We start from the raw sequence: 27,456 nt of genomic DNA on the forward strand, positions 1-27,456 counted from the left end.
TACAGACAATATCTTTGCAGATTCTGAAACTTCAGAGTGTTTTCTTTCAAAAACTGTCAAGAATATGCATAGTCGAGCATCTTTTCGTGACAAAATATTGCGCTTAAAACGGGAACGTTTTTTATCCAAAAATGAAATAGCGCCCCTAGAGATCAAAGAGGTTAAAGTGTACTGCTAACTAGCTAGCTAACGTTAGCTGGCTCGCTAGCTAACGTTACATGCATGATCTATGAAGCAATATTATTAGTATCTCAGAAAGCGATTTGCATTGCTAGTTATAGCATTGTTAGCCTAGTTGGTTAAATTGAGTTACCAGATTCATGCATGGTAGTAATGTTATGAGTTGGGCACTGCATCACTACAAACACCCTGGTTCGAATCCAGGCTGTATCACAACCGGCCGTGATTGAGAGTCCCATAGGATGGCACACAATTGGCCCAGTGTCGTCCGGGTTTTACCGGTGTAGGCCGTCATTGTAAATAAGAATAGGTTCTCAACTGACCTGCCTAGTTAAATAAAAAACATTTTTATAAAATAACAGAAGACAAATGTGACAAATAAACGTTGATTTTATTTTATATTGTGTGTGTTAACCAGAGACAGTAATGCGAAGAACAACATGACCTGCCCCAGAGTCAAATTAGGATATATAGTTAGGCCAAAGAGACAGTGTCTAAGTTAAAAAATTCCCCATTAGAATGTCCTGCTTATATTTTGTCACACTTAGAACCGTAAGCAATTTTCTGTAATTAGTTCACCATTAACTTGTAAATAATGATCTTGTTGTGAGTTTATTTTCCTGTACTAATGAATAAAAATGTGCTAAAGTTAAGACGTTGTCAGCTTTGATATCATCATTATTTGAACTGGCTAGCCAGCTAACTTAACATTAGATAGATAGCTAGCTAGCTAGCAAGCTACAAACTAACCAAAACAATGTTTAGAAAGTTGCTTTTAGTTGCCTGGTTTGCTAGATTGACATATCCTAAAATAATGTTTAAATGGATGGGTTTGTTGATGTTAAAATATATCAGTTATGCTATTTTGGACCACCAGGCATGTCGGTATACATATAGTATACCAAAAAACATTCAAGGGCCATTTTCTCAAAAGTGGGGTTACAAGTTTATTAACTTTCAAAGCAGAATTACTTTCCCATTTCCCCTCAACTGTAGTGTATGATATACCATTTTCTAGCTCTGAGTCTCTACTTTTATCCAATGTAATAAACACAATTTCATTTTTTTCTACATACTGTGTACTCGGAAAGTACTCAGACCTCTTCTTTTTCCACATTTTGTTGCATTACAGCCTTATTCTATAATGGATTAAATAAATATTTGTCTTCCCTCAATCTACACACAATACATGATAGTGACAAAGTGAAAACAGGTTTTTTGACATTTTTGCAAATGTATTAAAAATAAAAAACAGAAAAATCTTATTTACATAAGTATTGAAACCCTTTGCTATGAGACTCAAAATTGAGCTCAGGTACATCCTGTTTCCATTGATCATCCTTGAGATGTTTCTACAACTTGATTGGAGTCCACCTGTGGTAAATTCAATTGATTGGACATGATTTGGAAAGGCACACACCTGTCTATATAAGGTCCCATAGTTGACAGTGCATGTTAGAGAAAAAAACCAAGCCATGAGGTCAAAGGAACCGGATGGTCACTCTGGGGGACTCCAGAGTTTCTCTGTGGAGATGGAAGAATCTTCCAGAAGGACAACCATCTCTGCACCAATCAGGCCTTTGTGTTAGAGTGTAGAGTCCTACCCAAGAAGACTCTAGGTTGTAATCGCTACCAAAGGTGATTCAACAAAGTACTGAATAATGGTCTGAATATGTGAATGTGATATTTCAACTTTTTATTTTTAATAACTTTGCAAAAAACTTGTTTTTGCTTTGTCATGATGGGGTATTGTGTGCAGATTGATGAGGGGGACGACGGCAATTGAATCCATTTTAGAATATCGCTGTCATGTATCAAAATGTGGAAAAAGTCAAGGGGTCTTATTACTTTCTGAATGCCAAATCCAGGCCAAATCCAGGTGGTCGGTCACAAATGAAAAAACACAAGGTGATAGAAGGTTATGTGTTGCATTTCACCTACTGTATATATACCTCTAGAAACTATAATGTTTATGCCTTTCTCTTCACAGTATATAATCTTAAATAAGACCTAATAACATAACACCTACAGAACATGTTTTGGCTGAAGCCTGTCAGTAAAACCAACTATTCTAGTCTTCTGGTCTTTTTCGATTCTCAAATAGCTGATATTTCTCCAACACTAGCCTGACCGACTATACCAGCCAACACAACCATCTACTGAAGCTGATTAAGTGAGCACAAATACATCTTATGATATTACCTGTGTGCAGAAGTTTGAGCCCTATAATTTATAAGCAAACAGCTGGAGGCAGGGCTTTCTCATATAGAGCTTCATTTTTATGGAATGGTCTGCCTACCCATGTGAGAGACGCAGACTCGGTCTCAACCTTTAAGTCTTTATTGAAGACTCATCTCTTCAGTAGGTTCTATGATTGAGTGTAGTCTGGCCCAGGAGTGTGAAGGTGAACGGAAAGGCACTGGAGCAACGAACCGCCCTTGCTGTCTCTGCCTGTCCGGTTTCCCTTTCTCCACTGGGATTCTCTGCCTCTAACCCTATTTCAGGGGCTGAGTCACTGGCTTACTGGTGCTCTTCCATGCTGTCCCTAGCAGGGGTGCGTCACTTGAGTGGGTTGAGTCACTGACGTGATCTTCCTGTCTGGGTTGGCACCCCCCCTTGGGTTGTGCCGTGGCAGAGATCTTTGTGGGCTATACTCGGCCTTGTCTCAGGATGGTAAGTTGGTGGTTGAAGCTATCCCTCTAGTGGTGTGGGTGCTGTGGCAAAGTGGGTGGGGTTATATCCTGCCTATTTTGCCCTGTCTGGGGGTATCGTCGGATGGGGCCACAGTCTCTCCTGAACCCTCCTATCTCAGTATTTATGCTGCAGTAGTTTATGTGTCGGGGGGCTAGGGTCAGTCTGTTATATCTGGAGTATTTCTCCTGTCTTATCCGGTGTCCTGTGTATATTTAAGCATTATCTTTCTAATTCTTTCTTTCTTTCTTTCTTTCTTTCTCACTTTCTTTCTTTCCTTTCTTTCTCTCTCTAGGAGGACCGGAGCCCTAGGACCATGCCCCAGGACTACCTGGCCTGATGACTCCTTGCTGTCCCCAGTCCACCTGGCCGTGCTGCTGCTCCAGTTTCAACTGTTCTGCCTGCGGCTATGGAACCCTGACCTGTTCACCGGACGTGCTACCTGTCCCAGACCTGCTCTCTAGAGACAGCAGGAGCGGTAGAGATACTATGAATGATCGGCTATGAAAAGCCAACTGACATTTACTCCTGAGGTGCTGACCTGTTGCACCCTCGACATCCACTGTGATTATTATTATTTGACCCTGCTGGTCATCTATGAACATTTTAACATATAGGCCATGTTCTGTTATAATCTCCACCCGGCACAGCCAGAAGAGGAGGCCACCCCTCATAGCCTGGTTCCTCTCTAGGTTTCTTCCTAGGTTCTGGCCTTTCTATGGAGTTTTTCCTAGCCACTGTGTTTCTACATTTGCATTGCTTGCTGTTTGGGGTTTTAAGCTGAGTTTCTGTACAGCACTTTGAGATATCAGCTGATGTAAGAAGGGCTTTATAAATACATTTGATTTGATTTGAGCACTCTGCAGAAATATTGTAAACACTCATCGCTTCACTGAAAACATCACCGAACTTGGTAAATTAATCGTCTGTTTGGATAAACATGATGTGCAAAAATGTTTATTGCTCTAGGCTTCTTTTGCTGTAAAACTATGTTGGGATGCATGTTCTTAAGCTCAAACTTTGACTGGTTAGAAGGATCCTAAAAAGAGTACACGGTTGTTTCAGAACAACCTTTTGCAATCCCCAAGCTCATTCATTTTGTATGATACAGGAATAATACAAGTGCTAACGGTGGTCGGTGAGGCTGCCTATGAAGAGGAGATTTAAGGATTGCAGTAAAACAATTCCTAAATGTGCACATTGTAAGAGAACACATGATAACACTTTCTATGAGGCGCGGGGCACACACACACACACGATGCCGTATAAATCCATTTATCATGCCTTGATGTACACTTACAGCGCATTATAACGGTTGTTATAAACTGTCCTCATTTCTAATCTCTCTTCCCTCTCTCCCTTTCATCCAATCACACAGTGGAAGAAAAGCAGAACTTGACGGTGTCTGTGGGGGACAGGTCTCTTTGCTGCAGGATTTCCACTTTTACGGCCCCGCCAAAAATGATATCATCAATAACACGACAGGAGCGAACATTGTTTTTGGCACACGGGTTCATTATGGGACTATCTTTTTGACACGTTTCTCCATAGAGGGTCATTTGGTCTCTGGAAAGGATCCCTCTGGACAGTGCACTGTCTCTCCCCAGCATCCCCCCCGCCTCATTTCTGTCATGGTTATTGATAACCACATGTCAAGGAGAACCTTCCTCCCTGGAACTGTCCCTTCCCTGCCGCCCAATCCAATAGAGTCGGGGCAGTCGTAATTTGGCTTCCTCGTCCACGGATCATAAACATACTAATAAAAATGGCTTGAGTTTGTTTGTTTGTGTCTTCAGCGAAGACCGGCTGTGTATTTCTGGTTTCTTGAAAATACAAACATTTACAACAAATTATTTTTCTCCAATTTCTCCAATGACACTGAAAGCCTGGCCCAAGCCTCACAGACTAGTTGTTGATTGACCCAGATCCTGTGATCTGAAATTAGCCACAGTGCCGGTGTAACACTGTGCAACGGAAAGACGTTTTGGGGTAAAAGTTGCCAGTGATCCATAATGACTGAAGGATTAAAAGGAATTTAATGAACAGATGAACCTGCTTCATTGGGGCCTGAGGGTCACAAATAGGCTATTACAGATTAATTAGTCCAAAGGTTCACCTTTTCCATCTGGCAGTCCTTGACTCCGGGACTACTGTCTCTCCTCATTACCCCAATGTTCGCAGGCGATTTACTGGCTGTGATGATTCTCTGAACTTTCGGGATATCCTGCGAGAAAGAAGTGCAGGAGAGAAAAGGAAATTCTAAATATGGAAGGTGGAACATGACAGGTATGGATAAGATTGGTATAAGTCATGACACACAGTGCCTCTCTGTTGAAATAGACCATGACAAGAGATTTGGTACTGAGGTGCATTTAAAGTGGTTTGTTTTTCATTGAACTGGACAGCGCTGAGCATTTTATTTTGCTTATACCACAGCTACTTTCCAGAAAAAGAAAAAGCCCCATTTTTTTGTTATTTTGAACTTGCCTCTTGAAGTGACCTATTTCAAAGTACGTATCATGAATTATTTCAGTTCTTTTTGACAGAATCCGTCAGGGCCAGGACAATTCAATGGAACAGCGATGGGGTATGAGTGCCTGCTGAAATGGTTTTCTGCTCACAACGGTCCTGCTACTCAAGGGACACAAGAGATGTCATGTCTTTAGATATTCATTCATGGATGGCTGGCCTGGAGAGTTCATTTTCTGTTCTCTTAACAGCTCTCACAGCACATAGATCTTACCAGAAATATTAACAAAAACATCTAGAACATTTAAAATAGACAGAAATATGCAAATTGCAGAGATCTTACCCAACTCAACCAAAACATTTAAATAGTTCTCAATACTTCACTCTGCAGTTTCATGGCATGTTGCACACTTCCCTTTCAATCCGCATGAATTATTCCTGTCCATCTCATGGACTTCGTTAAAAGAGAAATTGTAAGTCATTCAAATGAATGTTGCATATTTTAAGAGATCCAATGCGTTCTGATCATAGAAATACTTCTCTACACTGTAAAAAAAAAAAAGGACAAAAACAAACTCACTGTTTAACCCCGCTACTGATTTCAGCAAGTCAACAAGTCAAAAGGGAAGTTTAGAGAGGAATCCAGCAAATAAATATCCAGCTGTTTCTTTAGGCAGTAAATTACTGCCCCAAACATTCCACAGAATCCACATTCCACACATCATCTCCCATTACTTGGTTGAAAATTGCATGCTATCACCACCACCACATGACTTGGCTTCCTCCCTCGGCCTGTTAAATATGAAGAGACTTCCACCCTGATCTTGCTGATCCCGGCAACCTCTCACTAATGAATCTTTCACCAACAGGGGATTGTGTCTGCAGCCAAAGACTGGAGTCTTATCTAGTAATTGTTGTCTAGTGGAGCTTAAGGCCCATTACGTTTAGAAACTCAAACACCAAACATGATGCTGAGAGGGTAGCTGGTACACACAAATATCCCAGCACTTATCCACTTTGGAATCCAAAGACAGAAAGTGGGTTTTAGCATAAGAGTGCTTATATAAGCATTATATTTTGTAAAGCTGTAGAGGAAATAATGGTAGCCCTTCAAACCTTTCTCATTTCAATGATGTAATATCATATTGCTTTCTGTGCAAATTAATTGTACCTTTTAAATCACAGACAATAATGGCCCTTGTCAGGCTAGTCAGGCATACTAACACATATCAGCATGTCCAGCAGAATGTTTTTAGTAGCTATTCATTTCTATTAAATACCTAATAGATAACCAAATATGCAACGGAAACTGGGCCACAAAAGGGCTGATGGAATACATTTGGTTACATTTGTAAGAGGCCCAGCTTGCCTTAGAATATTGAGCCCGTTCGAGTTGTCCTCCCGCAAAAGGAGGCGAAATGTGGGGTGGTGTTAACGTTTGTCAGTGGTCCCCAGTTTTTGTCCATCTTTGACAGTGATTTATATTAGATGTGGGCCCCTTTACATTGAACAGACAGCGAAAAACAGATGGGCAGGTCTAGTTGTCTTTACAGTGAGGAGAACCATCTTTGATTCACCCCGCAGACAGTATCCGTGGATACAGCAGCGGATGGCCGTAGTGAGTGCTCAGGATGGAGTGGAGCTATCTGTATGCTAATCAAGTGAGAAGTAAACACTTGGTTTGCATAAGCAGGTCCCTAGCACCCGTACGTATGTTTTCCCTCAGTTGTCTTTCCTTTTGTCAGATCCCCCCACCCTCAACCCCCACACAACCCCCTTAATTTGGCTTGGAACATGAGACGACGCCCAGAACATTTCACTCATATCGGCTGTCATAGAGTCATCTTCTGCCATTGTGAACATTGACTATAGTTTATACATTTGGAGATAAAGTCTCCATTACATCTTTTGCTTTATGTGATGCTTCCGTGTGGAGGGGTATTGGAGCGTTCTCTGAAAGAGCTGCAAAGTCCTCTGGGTGGCACATAGCTAACGTCAAGGCTCTTAGCTTGACACCCAACACACAGACAGGCAGAATGACTTCCGACTGCATCAGTGATTAAAGCCTCTTTGAAACAGGATTGCTCACTAGGATCAGGGCCAATAAGAAACCGCAACGGAGTTGTGATTGACTTCGAAAATTCTGATTTTGATATGACTGCAGTAGTTGACTGATATGACCTGTGATTAGGTCCGACATGACTTTGCACAGCGTATAAAGAAAGTGAATGGGATGTAGAAGACGTGGATGTCAATTATGGCAGTCCTCCGCACCTCTCTGATTCAGAGGGTTTGGGTTAAATGCGGAAGACACATTTCAGTTGACTAGGTACCCCCTTTTCCCTTTAGTTCAGAACAGATGAATGTGCCGGAAGAATTGAGCTCAATTTCGTTTTCATGTGAAAAAGTACAGTCACTGAGAGGGAGGCCGTAAATCTTTAAAAAAAAAATCTGTGCCCTCAAAGGGTTCATCCTCTTGGCAACGCTGCTGACAAACTTTTCTACGTATCCTTGGGCAGAGTGAGTAAGACACAAACCTTCATTTACACTCTTTATGAGGTAAATCACTTTCCTATTTACTGTGGAAAGCTACTAATGATAAGCTACTCATCATCTAGAAACCTGCTCCATTACAATTCCTATGTTTATTTATTTATCATCCATTTTTGGGTGGGTGGAGGATGTTGAGGCCTATGTCTTGTGACAGTACCTACCCAACTAATCAGAGTGACAGCCAGGTGTCAGCATAACAAATCAGCTGTCAATCCTGTAAGCTAGTTGCTAATAGCGCCCCTCAAAATAAATCCTCACTGATCTTCTCTATAAATCACTCACGACATATCCAACTTCGAGTTATTGTGGCCTGTAGGTGTTTCACTGAGCACTCTATCATGGTGACCGTTTTGACTGAAAACGTGCGTATAGAGGTTCCCCAGGTTAGTCCTCCATAGATATAATCCTGTTTTCAATAGATAACCTTCCCCTTACCACTGTCACCCTTGGTTTGCTCCCAGGGGATTAAGTCATTTTGTTAAGTGCTCTACGAAGATGACTTTGAAAGACATTCAACAAAGAATGTGTCACATTTAATTACAGTTTTTATTGAAAACAAGTGCCGATAGCACACCCTTACATTTCAAATAATTGGGTCTTATATTCCTGGCAATAGAGTGTGAAGAGTAACATAAATTACACAAAAGCCTGCTGTATTTGGACATGTTATTATTTTGAACAACTTCTGCAATCCTATTTGCCCGACTATTGTCTTTAGTAGTAATTATGTTCGGAACGACTCCTCCACAGGGAGTGACACTGGGTGCATTCGATTGAGAAATCGGTACTTTGCTCTGTGGTCGTCACCCCCTATAATCTGCCGCAATGTTTATGTTGCTGTTTCTCTTAACTGGCGGGAGTTGCATGGGGTCAGAATGTGCATTACCTTGGCGTGTGGCTGCTGAAAGGTGACTCTGGAGCTGTTGACGAGTGAGGAGTATCTGAACAAGTGGGTGGGGGTGGCGGGGAACCTGTGGCTGCTGGTGGGCTGGTTGTGCAGAACAGCAGAGAAGCAGATGTGCACTGTGTCCTTCAGTGCCTTCAACTGAGACTCCTGTTCCAAGCAACAGAAGCAAACAGATATGAGTCTTTGACCATCCATCCATGTAACAGCAAATAACAATCACTGGGGCTTCCCTTTCTACATTAATCTGACAATTCCCTCAATTACACACCAATTATTGCATATCCACCCATTGATAAAATGTAACCGTTATAAAATCACATTATATTGATCGCATGCGCCGAATACAACAGTTGTAGACTTTACCGTGAAATGCTTACTTATGAGTCAATTCCCAAAAACGCAGTTAAAAAGATATTGCCTAAATAAAAACAGAAATTGTAACACAATAAAATAACAATAACAAGGCGTAATACAAGTATCAGTACCGGGTCAATGTGCAGGGGTACGAGGTAGTTGAGGTAATACAGCATGAACATGTACAGTTGAAGTCGGAAGGTTACATACACCTTAGCCAAATACACTTCAACTCGGTTTTTCACGATTCCTAACATTTAATTAGAGTAAAAATTCCCCTTCTTAGGTCAGTTAGGATCACCACTTTATTTTAAGAATGAGAAATGTCAGAACAATAGTTGAGAGAATTATTTATTTCAGCTTTTATTTCTTTCATCACATTCCCAGTGGGTCAGAAGTTTACATTCACTCAATTAGGATTTTGCAGCTTTGCCTTTAAATTGTTTAACTTGGGTCAAATGTTTCAGGTAGCCTTCCACAAGCTTCTCACAATAAGCTAGGTGACTTTTGGCCCATTCCTCTTGACAGAGCTGGTGTAACTGACTCAGGTTTGTAGGCCTCCTTGCTCGCACATACTTGTTCAGTTCTACCCACAACATTTCTATAGGATTGAGGTCAGGGTTTTGTGATGGCCACTTCAATACCTTGACTTTGTTGTCCTTAAGCCATTTTCCAGAACTTTGGAAGTATGCTTGGGGTCATTGTCCATTTGGAAGACCCATTTGAGACCAAGCTTAAACTTCCTGATTGATGTCTTGAGATGTTGCTTCAATATATCCACATAATTTTCTCACCTCATGATGCCATCTATTTTGTGAAGTGCACCAGTCCCTCCTGCAGCAAAGCACCCCCACAACATGATGCTGCCACCCCCGTGCATCACTGTTGGGATGGTGTTCTTTGGCTTGAAAGCATCCCCCTTTTTCCTCCAAACATAACAATGGTCATTATGGCCAAACAGTTCTATTTTTTCATCAGACCAGAGGACATTTCTCCAAAAAGTATGATCTTTGTCCTCATGTGCAGTTGCAAACCGTAGTCTGGCTTTTTTATGGCAGTTTTGGAGCAGTGGCTTCTTCCTTGCTGAGCGGCATTTCAGGTTATGTCGTTACAGGACTTGTTTTTACTGTGGATATAGATACTTTTGTACCTGTTTCCTCCAGCATCTTCACAAGGGCCTTTGCTGTTGTTCTGGGATTGATTTTCACTTTTCGCACCAAAGTACGTTAATCTCTGGGATACCGAATGCGTCTCCTTCCTGTATATAACAGCTGCGTGGTCCCATGGTGTTTATACTTGCATACTATTGTTTGTACAGATGAACGTGGTACCTTCAGGCGTTTGGAAATTGCTCCCAAGGAAGAACCAGACTTGTGGAGGTCTACAATTTTTTTTCTGAGGTCTTGGCTGATTTCTTTTGATTTTACCATGATATCAAGCAAAGAGGCACTGAGTTTGAAGGTAGGCCTTGAAATATATCCACAGGTACACGTCCAAATGACTCAAAGGATGTAAATTAGAAGCTTCTAAAGCAATGACATAATTTTCCAAGCAGTTTAAAGGCACAGTCAACTTAGTGTATGTAAACTTCTGACCCACTGGATTGTGATATATTGAAATAATCTGTCTGTAAACAATTGTTGGAAAAATTACTTGTGTCATGCACAAAGTAGATGTCCTAACCGACTTGCCAAAAATATAGTTTGCTAACAAGAAATTTGTGGAGTGGTTGAAAAACGAGTTTTAATGACTCCAACCTAAGTGTATGTAAACTTCCGACTTCAGCTGTAGGCAAACAGGATATATAATAAACAGAGTAGCAGAGGCGTGTGTGAAGACTGTGAAAGTGTGCGGCTTCAATATGCATGTGCGTGTTAGCGTATGTAGTGTGTGTTGGAGTGTCAATGTAGTATGTGTGAGTAGAGTCTAGTGAATGTGCATAGAGCCCGTGCAAGAGACGTCAGTGCAATAAATTAAAGAGGTAAAAATAAATCATAAAGGGCGACAATATAAACAGTCTGGCCATTTGATTAACTGTCCAGCAGTCTTATGACTTGGGGGTAGACGCTGTTCAGGAGCCAGCCATTCCACAATTACGCATTCATCCCTACACCTACTGTAGAATAGCACAATGAAACTCCCTTCTCTGAAGCACCCATAAATATAAATAGAGCCGTTGAAAACTGTAGGGCGCAAGCGTCGTCTCATGCCATCCATTTATTCATTTAGTAACTAAGGAGTAAAAAGCTACACTTAAAACAGTTTGGCAGTGCAAAGCATTTCAATAGGTTAGACTGAGAACACTATCCCCGAGAAGAAATGAAGAGGAGAAACACAATACAAACAAGAAGTCACCAAATATCAAAGGGAAAGACTGAAAAGTGATGGATTACAAGGAAGTAACCGTTTAATGACATCCACCTTGTCCAGTGCAGCCTTTTCCAGCTCTTCTTTGGCAATGGTTAACTTGTGCTCCAGATCCATTAGCTGCTGTCCCTGCGGAAAGACAAGATACTTGAGCTGAAACAGTTGAACTCTTGCAAACACAGCAATTTCCTAAGCTACCGTGTCTTGACTACTGAATACAGGTTAGGCTATATGTATTTCACTTCAGTCAGAGGCGCTTGCTAAGACTTGCTCTGCGTGGGTTCATCACTTTTGGCTGAAAATCCCAGTGATTGTGTTCCTCTCAAAATTATTACCCCCAAAAGCCTACGATAAAAACGTGACAGAATCAAGAAGATTTGATTGAACATGGCTCAATTACAGTACATACCAAACTGTTTGAGGAATAAGGTGATTTGGGGTAATGAGTTTTACTTTAATCGACTGATATATCACCAAACTACCTTTGCAAGTTCCAGTATTCCAACATAATGAAAATGTAGCCTACAGTCTGGCTTTTAGGATTACGAATACCCTTCTGCTTTTAACAAAATATATACATATCCACGACTTATCCCTGTGCGATGTGGTAACTCTAAGCCAAGCTATAGACCGCTAGACACCTTCCCCTCAAAAGCGTCTCAATGTGTAGACCAGTACATTTCAAGGTTCAAACTTCAGGGTTATATACTATAGGAGGGATAAGGGGGAATAAAGGGATCCACCTAGATTTATTCAAGACCGTCTCGACTAAAACAAGATGGCTCTTCACCAATGGTTTGATCGTGTCAAAAAAAAAAATGGCACCGGTAAAACCATCACGCGTGCTCGAGAGCAGGGTTGAGGCCAACTCGATCTCAACGCAATTAAAATTCCATCCATAAATTTCAAATTTCAAAAAGGCTTGTTTTTATTCACCCTATGAACAAATGTAATCTGATTCATTATGTGAATTGACTGAGTTCAAATGAATTTGATTCTAGAAGGACTCATTACAATATTGAGGAAGTCATCAGGGAGGGAGGACATGCTTAATAGGAGGGGATTTACAGAGGGTGTGTAAAAACAGCCCGGGTGATGGACTTCACATTGTGAAAGTTTATAGCGCGCCTTTTGCAGGGCTCTCCGACTGATATACTGTACAGGCGTACGTTCACAAATTACAAGGTCAACGTCTTCTGGCATGGAAAAAAACTCAGGTCTAAATGATCGACAATGAATATGTGTAGGAGACTATATGTGAGGGTGTCAGTTCACGTAAGACCTATGGCTATTATGGAGATGTGGAGTGTTGCATGGTGTACATTAGCACATACATGCTACATCAGACTCTAATCGAAAATGTCCTAATATGTCAAGGGACGGCGAAAATATTTTTTTCATAGGGGTGCAGGATTTTTGAAAAGCCTACATAGTTAGGTTTCTGCTTATAATTTCAGACATTTAGGTGGCTACTTATTGCTCAACTTGGCCTCGCTAGACGTTTAGGGACCGGGGCGAAAATCTTAACACGGGAATGAATATTCCCACGCAAAAGGACATCAGTTTAACTGCTTTTGTTTTTAAGGAAATGAAGGCTGTGAAAACGATCCAACGTGCTTCTGATAATATTTCAGTTCGTCTTGGATGCATAACGTTATGTATCTGCCCCTTCCCCCAGGAGACTGAAAATATTTGGCATGGGTCCCCAGATCCTCAAAAAGTTCTACAGCTGCACCATCGAGAGCATCCTGACCGGTTGCGTCATCGCCTGGTATGTCAACTGCTCGGCATTCAACCGTAAGGCGCTACAGAGGGTAGTGCGTACGGCCCAGTACATCACTGGGGCCAAGCTTCCTGCCATCCAGGACGTCTCTACTATCCCCTTTGTTTTTACACTGCTGCTAATCGCTATCTATTATTTATGAATAGTCACTTTACCCCTACCTACAGTACATGTACAAATTTCCTCAATTACCTCGACTAACGTGTACCCCCGCACATTGACTTGGTATCCCTTGTATATAGCATTGTTATTGTTGTTGTGTTACTTTTTAAAATCTATTTGTTGGTTAAAGGGCTTGTAAAAAAGCATTCCACGTTAAGGTCTACACCTGTTGTATTTGATTTGATTACATATTTCTCCACTCCTGTTCCCGAGACATTTGCAAGAAATACTTAATTTTGATCATTTGTTCAAGTTCATTTTATATTTGACTACATGTGAGAGGTTGGCCTACAGTCATTGTCCAGTTCATTTAACCCATCTTAAATTCAAAGGTGCGGTAGACCATGGGGTGCTGCCGCACCTGCTACACCCCTACTTCCACCATCGCTTAATTGAAACTTCTAGAGATAGCACCCTTTTTTCAATTTTCGCCTAAAATGACATACCCAAATCTAACTGCCTGTAGCTCAGGCCCTGAAGCAATATTCTTGGTACCATTTGAAAGGAAACACTTTGTGTGAATTGAATGAAAATAATATAACACAATAGATCTGGTAGAAGAAAATACCACCATCTTTGAAATGCAACAGAGAGGTCCCAGTTCTAGCCATCACTCTAATTCTGATGGTGTCCACAAGAGGGCAGCAGTGTAATTGCAAAGTTTCAGAAGAATAACTTGAAGTATGAGCGAACTACATGACATTTAGTGTGAAGTCACCCAGGTACATTTGGGCAAATCGTGAAGGAGACATTTGCATTCATATTACATTTTTCTGCAAGAATATCGCCAAATCTGTATACTTGGACTTTGATTTAGCTTTTTCAGTATTAGTAGCCATATTATAAGTTCAACATTTGCAAAACATCCAGTTTTCATAACTCTGAATATTCTTATAATTTTTGCCCAAAAGGAAAAGGCATGCTGTTGCACAAGGTTAGCAAATACATTTTACTACAGATACAGTGTTTCCGGATACTCCCGTAAAGCCCAGCTCATTGGCTATCTATCTAGCTTTGTTTGACCCCAATTGGTGCTTATTTGACAAAGTTAGTCGATCAAGTGAAGACGCCCGCGTCATCGGCGTGCCATGAAGGCGTCGCTCTCTGACAAAATCTGGTGTCATATAGGATATACTACAGCCCTAATGATATAGTGAAGTCTGGTTACGTTCTAGGATCTCTGAGGAATAAATACAAATGTGATTTGACTGGTTGATACAACTTTTTGGGTTAGATTTTCACAGATTCCTTTCTTTGCAAATTGAACAAGTGGAAATACAAAATCGATCGTGCATGCTATATGGACCTTTTCAGGATATGAAAAAGGATTTTATCTAACAAAACAACATTTCATGTTATCTCTGGGACCCTTTGGATGATAAATCAGAGTGTAAGTACACATTTCACCTTCAGAGGGGAATTTATCAAACTTATCGCTGTGAAAAAAAGTGTTTTGTTGTTAGGAGCTTTTCTCAAACAACAGCATGACATTTTTTTTCCGCTGTAATAGCTACGGTAAATGGAACAGTGCAGTTATATTAACAAGAATTCAAGAATTTCAGCCGATACAAATCACTTATATGTACCAACATTTGTTGTTTCTCTAAAATCTGTGATCGTGACACAAGGCGCTGCATGATTTACAACTGTCCCATTGACGGGACACCGATCCCTAAGAAGTTTTTAATATGTCCACCATACTGTTGTGGAACATGTTGTTTCTTATCTTCCCCTCCTCTTCTCTAGAACCTTAGAAAAAATAACTTTCTGTGGAAAAGGTTCTACATGGAAACCAAAAGGGGTTTTCAAAGGGTTCTCCTATGGGGACAGCCAAATAACCCTTTAAGGTTCAAGATAGCACTTTTTTAAAGAGTGTGTGACCTTTCTGAGTTGTCTAGTGTCTGAATGTATCCTGTATTTTCCTGCTCTTAGATCATACAGAAATGCTTACACCTGATTTCATGTTTCAACTGTCATTGGCATTATAAAGGCGCGTTGAACTGCACCTGTGTGAATGCACCTGTGTTGTGTTGATTATGTGACAAGGTTGGTTTACACCCTCCTTTGTAGTACATTTACATGTTGGGTGTTGCATCAGTAACATTGTGTAAAAGTGAAATACTCAAATTCAGAGTGCTGCTGAGATCACCCAATTGATCTGATCAAAGAGAAGAAGTAGTCTTATTTTGTATTTGTCTTCACATGGTAAGAAAACAGAGGCCACACAGGCCACAAAAAGACAAATAAAATACACATACGCATTCATCATTATCCGTTTTTGTCCGTCAAAAGCTCAACTCACCTCAAAACTTTTCAGTCAATATTGACTGAGAGCTTCAAGTTGCAAACGTACAAAGGCGGACATCTTGGCAGTGTTTTTGACAGGCAAGCATCTCTGTTGTCCATCATCCGTCAACAGAAAAACTATTGACTAAATACATTTTTGGAGTAAACAAAATCTCTGTGGTTGTACTGTTGTCAAGTTGTCTCCAGGTTTCAGTGAGCGAGCAAGGACATTAACTGTTGTGCTATTGAAGGCATCACTAAGATGTAGCAATGCAACAAGTCAGCCTTTCGAATGAGGCATTGCAGAAGTTTTGTTTTGTTATTGCGTGGATTTCTTGCAGAGCACAGTCATGAACAGAACTGTGATTCAGAACGAACCGTTTACACTGAAACCAAGGAATCAAGCAGAACACCATAGTCCCTGTGCCCAAGAACACTAAGGTAACCTCGTAGCACTCACGTCTGTAGCCATGAAGAGCTTTGAAAGGCTGGTCAAGGCTCACACTAACACCATTATCTCAGAAACCCTAGACCATCTTCAATTTGATACCGCCCCAACAGATCCACAGATGATCCAATCTATATTGCGCTCAACACTGCCTTTTCCCACCTGGACAAAAGGAATACCTATGTGAGAATACTATTCATTGATTACAGTTCAGCTTTCAACACCATAGTGCCCTCAAAGCTCATCACTATGCTAAGGAACCTGAGAACTCCCTCTGCAACTGGATCCTGGACTTCCTGACGGGCCACCCCCAGGTGGTAAGGGTAGGTAACAACACATCCGCCTCTCTGATCCTCAACACGGGGTCCCTTAGGGGTGTGTTCTCAGTCTCTTCCTGTACTCCCTGTTCACTTATGACTGCATTCCCAGGCACGACTCCAACACCATCATCAAGTTTGCCGATAACACAACAGTGTTAGACCTGATCAATGATGAGACAGCCTATAGGGAGGAGGTCAGAGATCTGGCCATGTGGTGCCAGGACAACAACCTCTTCCTCAAGACAAAGGAGCTAAGCTTCCTGCCATCCATGACCTCTATACCAGGCAGAGGAAGGCCAGCCACCCTAGTCATAGACAGTTCTCTCTTCTACCACACGGCACCGGAGCACCAAGTCTAGGTCCAAAAGGCTTCTTAACCTCTCTGGGATATGTGGGACGGTAGTGCCCAAAATCCAGTGAAAATGCAGAGTGCCAAATTCAAATAAATTACTATAAAAATCTAACTTTCATGAAATCACACATGCAAGATAGCAAATTAAAGTTACACTTTTTTGTGAATCCAGCCAACATGTCAGATTTAAAGGATTTTTTTTTAGCAAACGATGCTATTATCTGGGGATAGCAAACAAAGAGAGAGAAGCATATTTCAACCCTGCAGGTGCGATACAAAACGCAGAAATAAAAATATAATTCATGCCTTACCTTTGACAAGCTTCTTCTGTTGGCACTCCAATATGTCCCATAAACATCACAAATGGTACTTTTGTTTGATTAATTCCGTTGATAGATATCCAAAATGTCCATTTATTTGGCGCGTTTGATCCAGAAAAACACCGGTTCCAACTTGCGCAACGTGACTACAAAATATCTCAAAGGTTACCTGTAAACTTTGCCAAAACATTTCAAACTAGTTTTCTAATACAACTTTAGGTATGTTTTAATGTAAATAATCAATCAAATTGAAGACGGGATGATCTGTGTTCAATACAGGAGGAAAACAAACTGTAGCTAGCTTTCTGGTCACGAGCCTCTATCTAACAGTACACTTCAAGTGACCCTCGTTCAAGATGGCCGTACTTCTTCATTACACAAAGGAAAAACCTCAAACAATTTCTAAAGACTGTTGACATCCAGTGGAAGCGATAGGAACTGCAAGAAGGCCCCTTAGAAATCTGGATTCCCAATGAAAAACCATTGAAAAGAGAGTGACCTAAAAAATAAAAATCTGAATGGTTTGTCCTCAGGGTTTCGCCTGCTAAATAAGTTCTGTTATACTCACAGGCATGAGAGTGTTTTCTATCCAAATCTACTAATAATATGCATATCTTATCTTCTGGCGATGAGTAGCAGGCAGTTGAATTTGGGCATGCATTTCATCCGGACGTGAAAATACTGCCCCCTGTCACCAAGAAGTTTAACAGCTTCTACCCTCAAGCCATAAGACTCCTGAACAGCTAATCAAAGGGCTACCCAGACCCCTCTTTTACGTTGCTGCTACTCTCTGTTTAACTCTCTGTTTATTTACCTATGCACAGTCACTTTAACACTACTGTACCCACATGTACATATTACCTCAAGTACCCCGACTAACCGGTGACCTCGCACATTGACTCTGTACAGCTACCCCTGGTATATAGCCTCGCTATTGTTATTTTACTGCTGCTGTTTAATTATTTGCTACTTTTATTTTATATTTTTTACTTACTTTTCTTAGAACTGCATTGTTGGTTAAAGGCTTGTAAGTAAGCATTTCACTCTAATACCTGTTGTATTCGACGCATGTGACAAATAAAATGTGATTTGGTTTGAAAATAATAAACAATATGACAGGATTATTCTTTAGATCCCCATGGACCATTCTTAACATTCCTATCTTTTATGAATATTGTTCCAAAGTTCAAAGACTGTTCCAAAGTATCACAGGCATAAAGGCTAGTATATAATTTCCTCATATCAAATGACGTTTGAAAAGAGAGGTAGTCATTGCTCCCTACACTAAATTACTCTGAAGAAGATGGTGGATACAGAAGTGCTTACAAACGATTCAAAGCGGTCCATTTCGAGACAATTGGACAGAAAAGATGATCAAACATTGCTAGTCAATAACAAGTGGGGTTATTTTCATGCTGTAAACATCTCAGCTGTATACTGTAGGCAATGAAGGCTTTCTTCCCTTTTATGCGGGCTATACAGCCTCAATTTGAAAATGTCAATATATGTTTTTTTTATTGGAGAATAATATGAGTGCAGGGAGTTAAAGACTATTGAGTGTTGAATTTGCCTCTTTAAAAGAATTGACCACTAAAGAAAGGCCATCGAAGGCTCACAGTTTGTTTCCGTGGGGAATATACAATAAGGGTGTGGGGTACATACGGTGGAGAGTAGAACCATTACAATAGCTGTCATCATTCGAGAGTGCTCTGAACACTATACGGGCAAAGTGACCCATATATATCGAATTATGTCTATAAAAGAAGTCACAAAAGGGAAAATCTTCTACAGTATATCCAGAGATATCCAGGCAGGGGGGAAAAAAACCTGGCATCTTCAGGATACACAAGCCAGTGATGCTTGCCTTTGCAACATGTACATTTTTTTAAAAGTATAATAAGTATAATAAGTAATAAGTATAATAAGTAAATGTAACATACACCATCACAATAAACCCATTATTTATTTTAGGCAGGTCTAAAGAAACATTGATGATGCTGTATGAAGAAAATGTATTTCAGAAGCACAGAATATGAGTTGGCCTACTGTATGTTATCTGCCTCTGCGTCATGCCGCATGCTGGAAGGCTTGTTCATTTAGCAGACAAGATATTCTTATAAATCCCATGTCATTGTTTTATATTAGATGATTTGATAGTATGAAGCATAAAATAGAAAGGATATTTTTCCCATCCTGGAGCGTGTGTGCATGTGAAGTGGCTATGTTGGAGCATAAACGTGATCATCTAGAGACCAAGATGGCATAGCAGTTCAGACGTCTTTTGTCCTCGTCTTGTCGTGTCCTGTATATATATATATATTTACAACTTTTTTCACATACATTTTATTTTTATTTTCCATCAACTCATCTTCAAAACACTCTCCTGCAACCCGCCTCACCAATTTATATTTATAAAAAAGTATTATTTACCTCAAATCTGTAATCCTCCAAGAAGCTAGCCAGAAACTCCAAGAAGCTAATCCAGAAGCTAGTTCAGAAGCTAGTTAGCTTCTTTACTGGCAAATCGTTAGTATTCAGCTAACCACGGTTTGTGGTCATCAGCTATCCTTTAGCTCGAAAATCTATCGGCAGTTTTGTACGGCGCAGCGCGGCTCGGAACGTAACATACCGGACCAATTTTTCTCTCCATGTTCCTGGATTTCAACTGCTCTCTGGACATTCATACCCGGATCTCACAGCTAGCTAGCTGCTATCCGTGTGACTATCGGCTTTCGTCGATTCCGGAGCAAACATCAATTATTCCGGAGCTAGCCAGCTCCGTCAATCACTCCTGAGTTCCATCAATCACTCCTGGGCTGCAGTCACCTATCCGGACCCGTTTTACTGCCTACGCGGAGCCCCACCGGGCCTTCACAACTGGACTGCCGACGTTATCTACCCGAAGGAGATCCGGCTGGCTCCTCCGTCGCGACGTTACCTGAACGCCCATCTGCGGCCTGCTAACCGTTAGCTGTCTTACCGGCTGCTATCTGAATAGACAATCGGACAATTTATTTATTTTTATTATTATTATGTTTTCTTCTTGGGCCTCTATAACTATATCTATTGTTCTTATTTTTGTTGTTGTTGTGTGATTTGGATTAATCCCCTCTACCACACGGAACCCCACTAATCTACTGACGGAAGAGGTGGCTAACAACAGACCTCCATCCTATGCTAGCTTGCTACCGATGGCCTGGCTAGCTGTCTAAATCGCCGTGACCCCCAACCAACCTCTCCACTCACTGGACCCTTTTGATCACTCGACTAAGCATGCCTCTTCTTAATGTCAATATGTCTTGTCCATTGCTGTTCTGGTTAGTGTTTATTGGCTTATTTCACTGTAGAGCCTCTAGTCCTGCTCACTATACCTTATCCAACCTATTAGTTCCACCACCCACACATGCAATGACATCTCCTGGTTTCAATGATGTTTCTAGAGACAATATCTCTCTCTTCATCACTTAATACCTAGGTTTACCTTCACTGTATTCACATCCTACCATACCTTTGTCTGTACATTATACCTTGATGCTATTTTATCGCCCCCAGAAACCTCCTTTTACCTCCTGTTCCAGACGTTCTAGACGACCAATACTTATTGCTTTTAGCCGCACCCTTATTCTACTCCTCCTATGTTCCTCTGGCGATGTAGAGGTGAATCCAGGCCCTGCAGTGCCTAGCTCCACTCCTATTCCCCAGGCGCTCTCTTTTGACGACTTCTGTAACCGTAATAGCCTTGTTTTCATGCATGTTAACATTAGAAGCCTCCTCCCTAAGTTTGTTCTATTCACTGCTTTAGCACACTCTGCCAACCCGGATGTTCTAGCTGTGTCTGAATCCTGGCTTAGGAAGACCACCAAAAATGCAGAAATTTTAATTCCAAACTACAACATTTTCAGACAAGATAGAACTGCCAAAGGGGGCGGTGTTGCAATCTACTGCAAAGATAGCCTGCAGAGTTCTGTCCTACTATCCAGGTCTGTACCCAAACAATTTGAACTTCTACTTTTAAAAATCCACTTCTCTAAAAACAAGTCTCTCACCGTTGCCGCCTGCTATAGACCACCCTCTGCCCCCAGTTGTGCTCTGGACATCATATGTGAACTGATTGCCCCCCATCTATCTTCAGAGCTCGTGCTGCTAGGCGACCTAAACTGGAACATGCTTAACACCCCAGCCACCCTACAATCTAAACTTGATGCCCTCAATCTCACACAAATTATCAATGAACCTACCAGGTACCTCCCCAAAGCCTTAAACACGGGCACCCTCATAGATATCATCCTAACCAACTTCCCCTCTAAATACACCTCTGCTGTCTTCAACCAAGATCTCAGCGATCACTGCCTCATTGCCTGCATCCGTAATGGGTCAGCGGTCAAACGACCTCCACTCATCACTGTAAAACGCTCCCTGAAACACTTCAGCGAGCAGGCCTTTCTAATCGACCTGGCCGGGGTATCCTGGAAGGATATTGATCTCATCCCGTCAGTAGAGGATGCCTGGATATTTTATAAAAATGTCTTCCTAACCATCTTAAATAAACATGCCCCATTCAAGAAATTTAGAACCAGGAACAGATATAGCCCTTGGTTCTCCCCAGACCTGACTGCCCTTAACCAACACAAAAACATCCTATGGCGTTCTGCATTAGCATCGAACAGCCCCCGTGATATGCAGCTGTTCAGGGAAGCTAGAAACCATTATAAACAGGCAGTTAGAAAAGCCAAGGCTAGCTTTTTCAAGCAGAAATTTGCTTCCTGCAACACAAACTCAAAAAAGTTCTGGGACACTGTAAAGTCCATGGAGAATAAGAACACCTCCTCCCAGCTGCCCACTGCACTGAAGATAGGAAACACTGTCACCACTGATAAATCCACCATAATTGAGAATTTCAATAAGCATTTTTCTACGGCTGGCCATGCTTTCCACCTGGCTACTCCTACCCCGGTCAACAGCACTGCACACCCAACAGCAACTCGCCCAAGCCTTCCCCATTTCTCCTTCTCCCAAATCCATTCAGCTGATGTTCTGAAAGAGCTGCAAAATCTGGACCCCTACAAATCAGCCGGGCTAGACAATCTGGACCCTTTCTTTCTAAAATGATCTGCCGAAATTGTTGCCACCCATATTACTAGCCTGTTCAACCTCTCTTTCGTGTCGTCTGAGATTCCCAAAGATTGGAAAGCAGCTGCGGTCATCCCCCTCTTCAAAGGGGGGGACACTCTTGACCCAAACTGCTACAGACCTATATCTATCCTACCATGCCTTTCTAAGGTCTTCGAAAGCCAAGTCAACAAACAGATTACCGACCATTTAGAATCACACCATACCTTCTCTGCTATGCAATCTGGTTTCAGAGCTGGTCATGGGTGCACCTCAGCCACGCTCAAGGTCCTAAACGATATCTTAACCACCATCGATAAGAAACATTACTGTGCAGCCGTATTCATTGATCTGGCCAAGGCTTTCGACTCTGTCAATCACCACATCCTCATCGGCAGACTCGACAGCCTTGGTTTCTCAAATGATTGCCTCGCCTGGTTCACCAACTACTTCTCTGATAGAGTTCAGTGTGTCAAATCGGAGGGTCTGCTGTCCGGACCTCTGGCAGTCTCTATGGGGGTGCCACAGGGTTCAATTCTTGGACCGACTCTCTTCTCTGTATACATCAATGAGGTCGCTCTTGCTGCTGGTGAGTCTCTGATCCACCTCTACGCAGACGACACCATTCTGTATACTTCCGGCCCTTCTTTGGACACTGTGTTAACAACCCTCCAGGCAAGCTTCAATGCCATACAACTCTCCTTCCGTGGCCTCCAATTGCTCTTAAATACAAGTAAAACTAAATGCATGCTCTTCAACCGATCGCTACCTGCACCTACCCGCCTGTCCAACATCACTACTCTGGACGGCTCTGACTTAGAATACGTGGACAACTACAAATACTTAGGTATCTGGTTAGACTGTAAACTCTCCTTCCAGACCCATATCAAACATCTCCAATCCAAAGTTAAATCTAGAATTGGCTTCCTATTTCGCAACAAAGCATCCTTCACTCATGCTGCCAAACATACCCTTGTAAAACTGACCATCCTACCAATCCTCGACTTTGGCAATGTCATTTAATAAATAGCCTCCAATACCCTACTCAACAAATTGGATGCAGTCTATCACAGTGCAATCCGTTTTGTCACCAAAGCCCCATATACTACCCACCATTGCGACCTGTACGCTCTCGTTGGCTGTCCCTCGCTTCATACTCGTCGCCAAACCCACTGGCTCCATGTCATCTACAAGACCTTGCTACGTAAAGTCCCCCCTTATCTCAGCTCGCTGGTCACCATAGCATCTCCCACCTGTAGCACACGCTCTAGCAGGTATATCTCTCTAGTCACCCCCAAAACCAATTCTTTCTTTGGACGCCTCTCCTTCCAGTTCTCTGCTGCCAATGACTGGAACGAACTACAAAAATCTCTGAAACTGGAAACACTTATCTCCCTCACTAGCTTTAAGCACCAACTGTCAGAGCAGCTCACAGATTACTGCACCTGTACATAGCCCACCTATAATTTAGCCCAAACAACTACCTCTTTCCCAACTGTATTTAATTAATTTATTTAGCTCCTTTGCACCCCATTATTTTTATTTCTACTTTGCACATTCTTCCATTGCAAAACTACCATTCCAGTGTTTTACTTGCTATATTGTATTTACTTTGCCACCGTGGCCTTTTTTGCCTTTACCTCCCTTCTCACCTCATTTGCTCACATTGTATATAGACTTGTTTATACTGTATTATTGACTGTATGTTTGTTTTACTCCATGTGTAACTCTGTGTCGTTGTATCTGTCGAACTGCTTTGCTTTATCTTGGCCAGGTCGCAATTGTAAATGAGAACTTGTTCTCAACTTGCCTACCTGGTTAAATAAAGGTAAAATAAAACAGGTCCTATATGCTAGATTTAGAGTTAATTGTGAATGATACAAGCCTTAGAATGTTGTAGAAATCCAAACAAATATGGGCTGCGTGATGCGACTAAAGGCTTTTGATGATTTGAGAAAGTCACCAAAAAAAAACGTGCGCTCTGTTCCTTGCCTCTGACTGCACATGCTGTTCTCTCATCAAGTAATCATGTTTTTCACCCATCAGACTATTCTCAATGTAATCTGGTCTTTACTAAGATGTCAAATTTGTTTCGATTTAGAATGGCCTATTATCAAATTGTCAGGAACAGGAGCAGGGGGGAAAAAAATACACTCCACACATCAAACCGCTGTTTGAGGAGCAATGCAGCCATTCATAAGCCATGGGCTCTCGAACCCTGTTCCTGCAGCTATCCAGTGCTTAATTTGGAAAAACCAAGTTAAATCTGCTTGGGAACATCAATAGTAACATGTTTTCACAACTAAACATATTTTATTTAACTGTTGACAGCCCCTCTCTCTGGAAAGGAATGAAGGAGGGAGGGGAGGAGATGGAAATGCATGGTGGTGGGATATGCTGTAGCTAAAGGTCATGTCAGCCTATTAACTATGAATATATAAAAAATGCACTATTACTAGGCTATTCAAAATCAAATACAAATTCACTATAATTGTAGGCTAACTCTGTAAGCCGCACAAGCTGCACAATCAATGAACAAACAGCATTGCCTAGACCTATACCTTCTTTCCCAGACTCATGTTTGAAGCATAGCATAAGTCCATAAGTATGCCTAATAATACAGTCCACACTCAAAGGTCATTACTAGAATTAGTTTCATTTTGGAGTAAAGGCTAGACCAATTCTGTACCAAAGACATATTAAATCCTTTTTTTTTTTCTTTTTTCTGCCATGCATAATATAAGTAGGCTATGTAATTGTATAAAGACACCATCATCGGGCTTGGACTCATATATAGGCCTATGCTATGCATAAGCTCTAATATGCATGAGGGTTTTGAATTAATCATCCCCTTAGAAAGCTCTGTCCATTTCGATGTGTTAGGCTTTTTAACAACATCCCAAACGACCTTGTTTTTCACTCAGTTTCAACCTGTTATTAAACTTCTTTCTTCAAATTCATCAATCAAAGTGAAGTGAGTTTTAAAAGCACATAGAGTTTTGATGAATAGTGTTTGATGTGATGTTCTATTGCATTTGCATTGATGTCAGAGTGGTTAGATGGACAATAGAGCCCAGAGTACCAGGCCATTAGCGACACGATGGTGGTTAGTGAGTTGGGCACTACCAACTCATGTCCATAGTGCATATGAGGAGATTACCGTTGTCAACGGTCACGTGGAATTTTACTGCGGTCATGACTCATGACTGCTGGTGTGGCAGTAATACGGTGACACCAACAGCCCTAGCCACCCCCATGCTTCACGGTAGGGATGGTGTTAAGACAGGTGATGAGCTGTGCCTGGTTTTCTCCAGACATAGCGCTTTGCATTTAGGCCAAAGACCTCAATGTTTGTCTCATCAGACCATACAATCGTTTGCCTTATGCTCTCAGTCTTTCACATGCCTTTTTGAAAACTCCAGGCGTGCTGTCATGTGCCTTTTTCTCAGGAGTGGCTTATGTCTGGCCACTCTCCCATAAGGCAAAGATTGGTGAAGTGCTGTAGAGACTGTTGTCCTTGTGGCAGGTTCTCCATCTCAGCCAAAGAATTCTGTCAGAGTGGTGATTGGGTTCTTGGTCACCTCATTGCTCCATTTAGTTGGATGGCCAGCTCTAGTCAGGGTCTGGGTACTTCCATATTTTTTCCATTTCCCAATGTTGGAGACCACCGTGCTCTTGGAAACTTTCAACACTCTAGAAATTGTTTTATACCCTTCCCCAGATATATGCCTCATCACAATTATATCTCGGAGATCTACAGACAGTTCCTTGGACTTCGTGGTATAGTTTCTGCTCTGACATGCTCTGTCAACTGTGGGACCCTATAGACAGGTGTGTTTCTTTCTAAATCATGTCCAAACAATTGAATTGGCCACAAGTGGACTCCTATCAAGATGTAGTGACATCTCAAGGATGATCAAAGGAAATTGGATGCACCTGAGCTCAATTTGGAGTGCCATAGCGAAGGGGTGTGAATACTTATGTAAATAAGATCCTGTCCAAAAACATGTTTAGACTTTGTCATTATGGGGTAATGTGTGTAGATGGGAAGGGGGGGGGGGTCTATTTTTAATCAATGTTGAATTCAGGCTGTAGTACAACAAAATGTGGAATACCGGTAAGTCAAGGGGTATAAATACTTTCAGAAGGCACTGTGTTGGAACACAGTAACAACTTATTTTTATAATGACCAAATAAAATATATACCCTAATCACCAAGACACAGGGTCAGCAAGATGCGTAGCCAAATGATGAAAACATCAGTAGCCTAAACATCATTGTAAATGACAAGTAGCCTTGATAAATAGTGAAAATCATCACAAAAGCAATATGTGTCGAAATGCCCATTATTGTTAGCTCATAAAATAGTCAGTTATTGTCAGATTGTGTTCACATTGTGTGCATCTTCATGCAATGTTGGATTTCATTTACCTGTTATCCCTTGTCCTAACAGTTGACACAAATATTCACACCTTTCACTTGCTTGACACACTTTGACATACAGTACCTTTGTTTGGTTGTAGTGCGTAATAGTATCCAGTTCTCTCTTTATTGTTTCCATCATCTTGTCATTCTTCAGCACTGTTGCACAACCGCTGTGCAGGTGCCTTATTTTGCGCAGAGGGAGGGAGCTTCTAACTCACTTTGTTCATGATGCCGGCACCAAGAAATTGTCCATGGTGAAATTTCCAAGAAATTGTCCAAGGTGACATTTCCATGGTGACAATGTAAGGTTCCACAAGCTTCATCACCACATTCTCCAACAGTCGCTCACCTGATTCCCGATGTGGATCTTTTCCCATATATTGAAAGTCATTCAACATGTACAATTACGCACACTCTCACTGTAGCCTAGCGAGTAGACTGATAAGACTGTTTGGATTCTGTGGACTGATATAGGGTACATACACCCCCCCCCCCCCCCCCCCCCCCCCCTCATTTGGGTGGTGGAGCATTCTTGATACACACGGGAAACTGTTGAACGTGAAAACCCCAGCAGCGTTACGGTTCTTGACACTAACCGGTTCGCCTGGCACCTACTACCATACCCCGTTCAAAGGCACTTAAATCTTTTGTCTTTCCCATTCACTCTCTGGTACCCATACACAATCCATGTTTCAATATCTCAAGACATAAAAATCCGTCTTCAACTTGT

At 41.6% G+C, this 27,456-nt stretch overlaps 1 protein-coding gene across 4 annotated transcripts in view; it reads right to left on the minus strand.

The window, feature by feature from the left end:
* The window catches only part of LOC139384811 (leucine zipper protein 2-like), a 168,275-nt gene that overhangs the window by 15,431 nt on the left and 125,388 nt on the right, over nt 1–27,456 (minus strand). For 3 of the 4 annotated variants that reach the window (XM_071129703.1, XM_071129706.1, XM_071129704.1), the window contains 3 exons: nt 11,576–11,650; nt 8,780–8,947; nt 4,988–5,095 (listed from right to left, as the gene is read on the minus strand). In XM_071129703.1, coding sequence (XP_070985804.1) covers nt 4,988–5,095; nt 8,780–8,947; nt 11,576–11,650 — 351 coding nt within the window. The remainder of the gene's footprint in view (nt 1–4,987; nt 5,096–8,779; nt 8,948–11,575; nt 11,651–27,456) is intronic. The other variant, XM_071129705.1, reaches the window with a different exon arrangement.

This window comes from Oncorhynchus clarkii, chromosome 26 (assembly GCF_045791955.1).
Source record: "Oncorhynchus clarkii lewisi isolate Uvic-CL-2024 chromosome 26, UVic_Ocla_1.0, whole genome shotgun sequence".
In the NCBI taxonomy this organism is placed as follows: domain Eukaryota; kingdom Metazoa; phylum Chordata; class Actinopteri; order Salmoniformes; family Salmonidae; genus Oncorhynchus; species Oncorhynchus clarkii.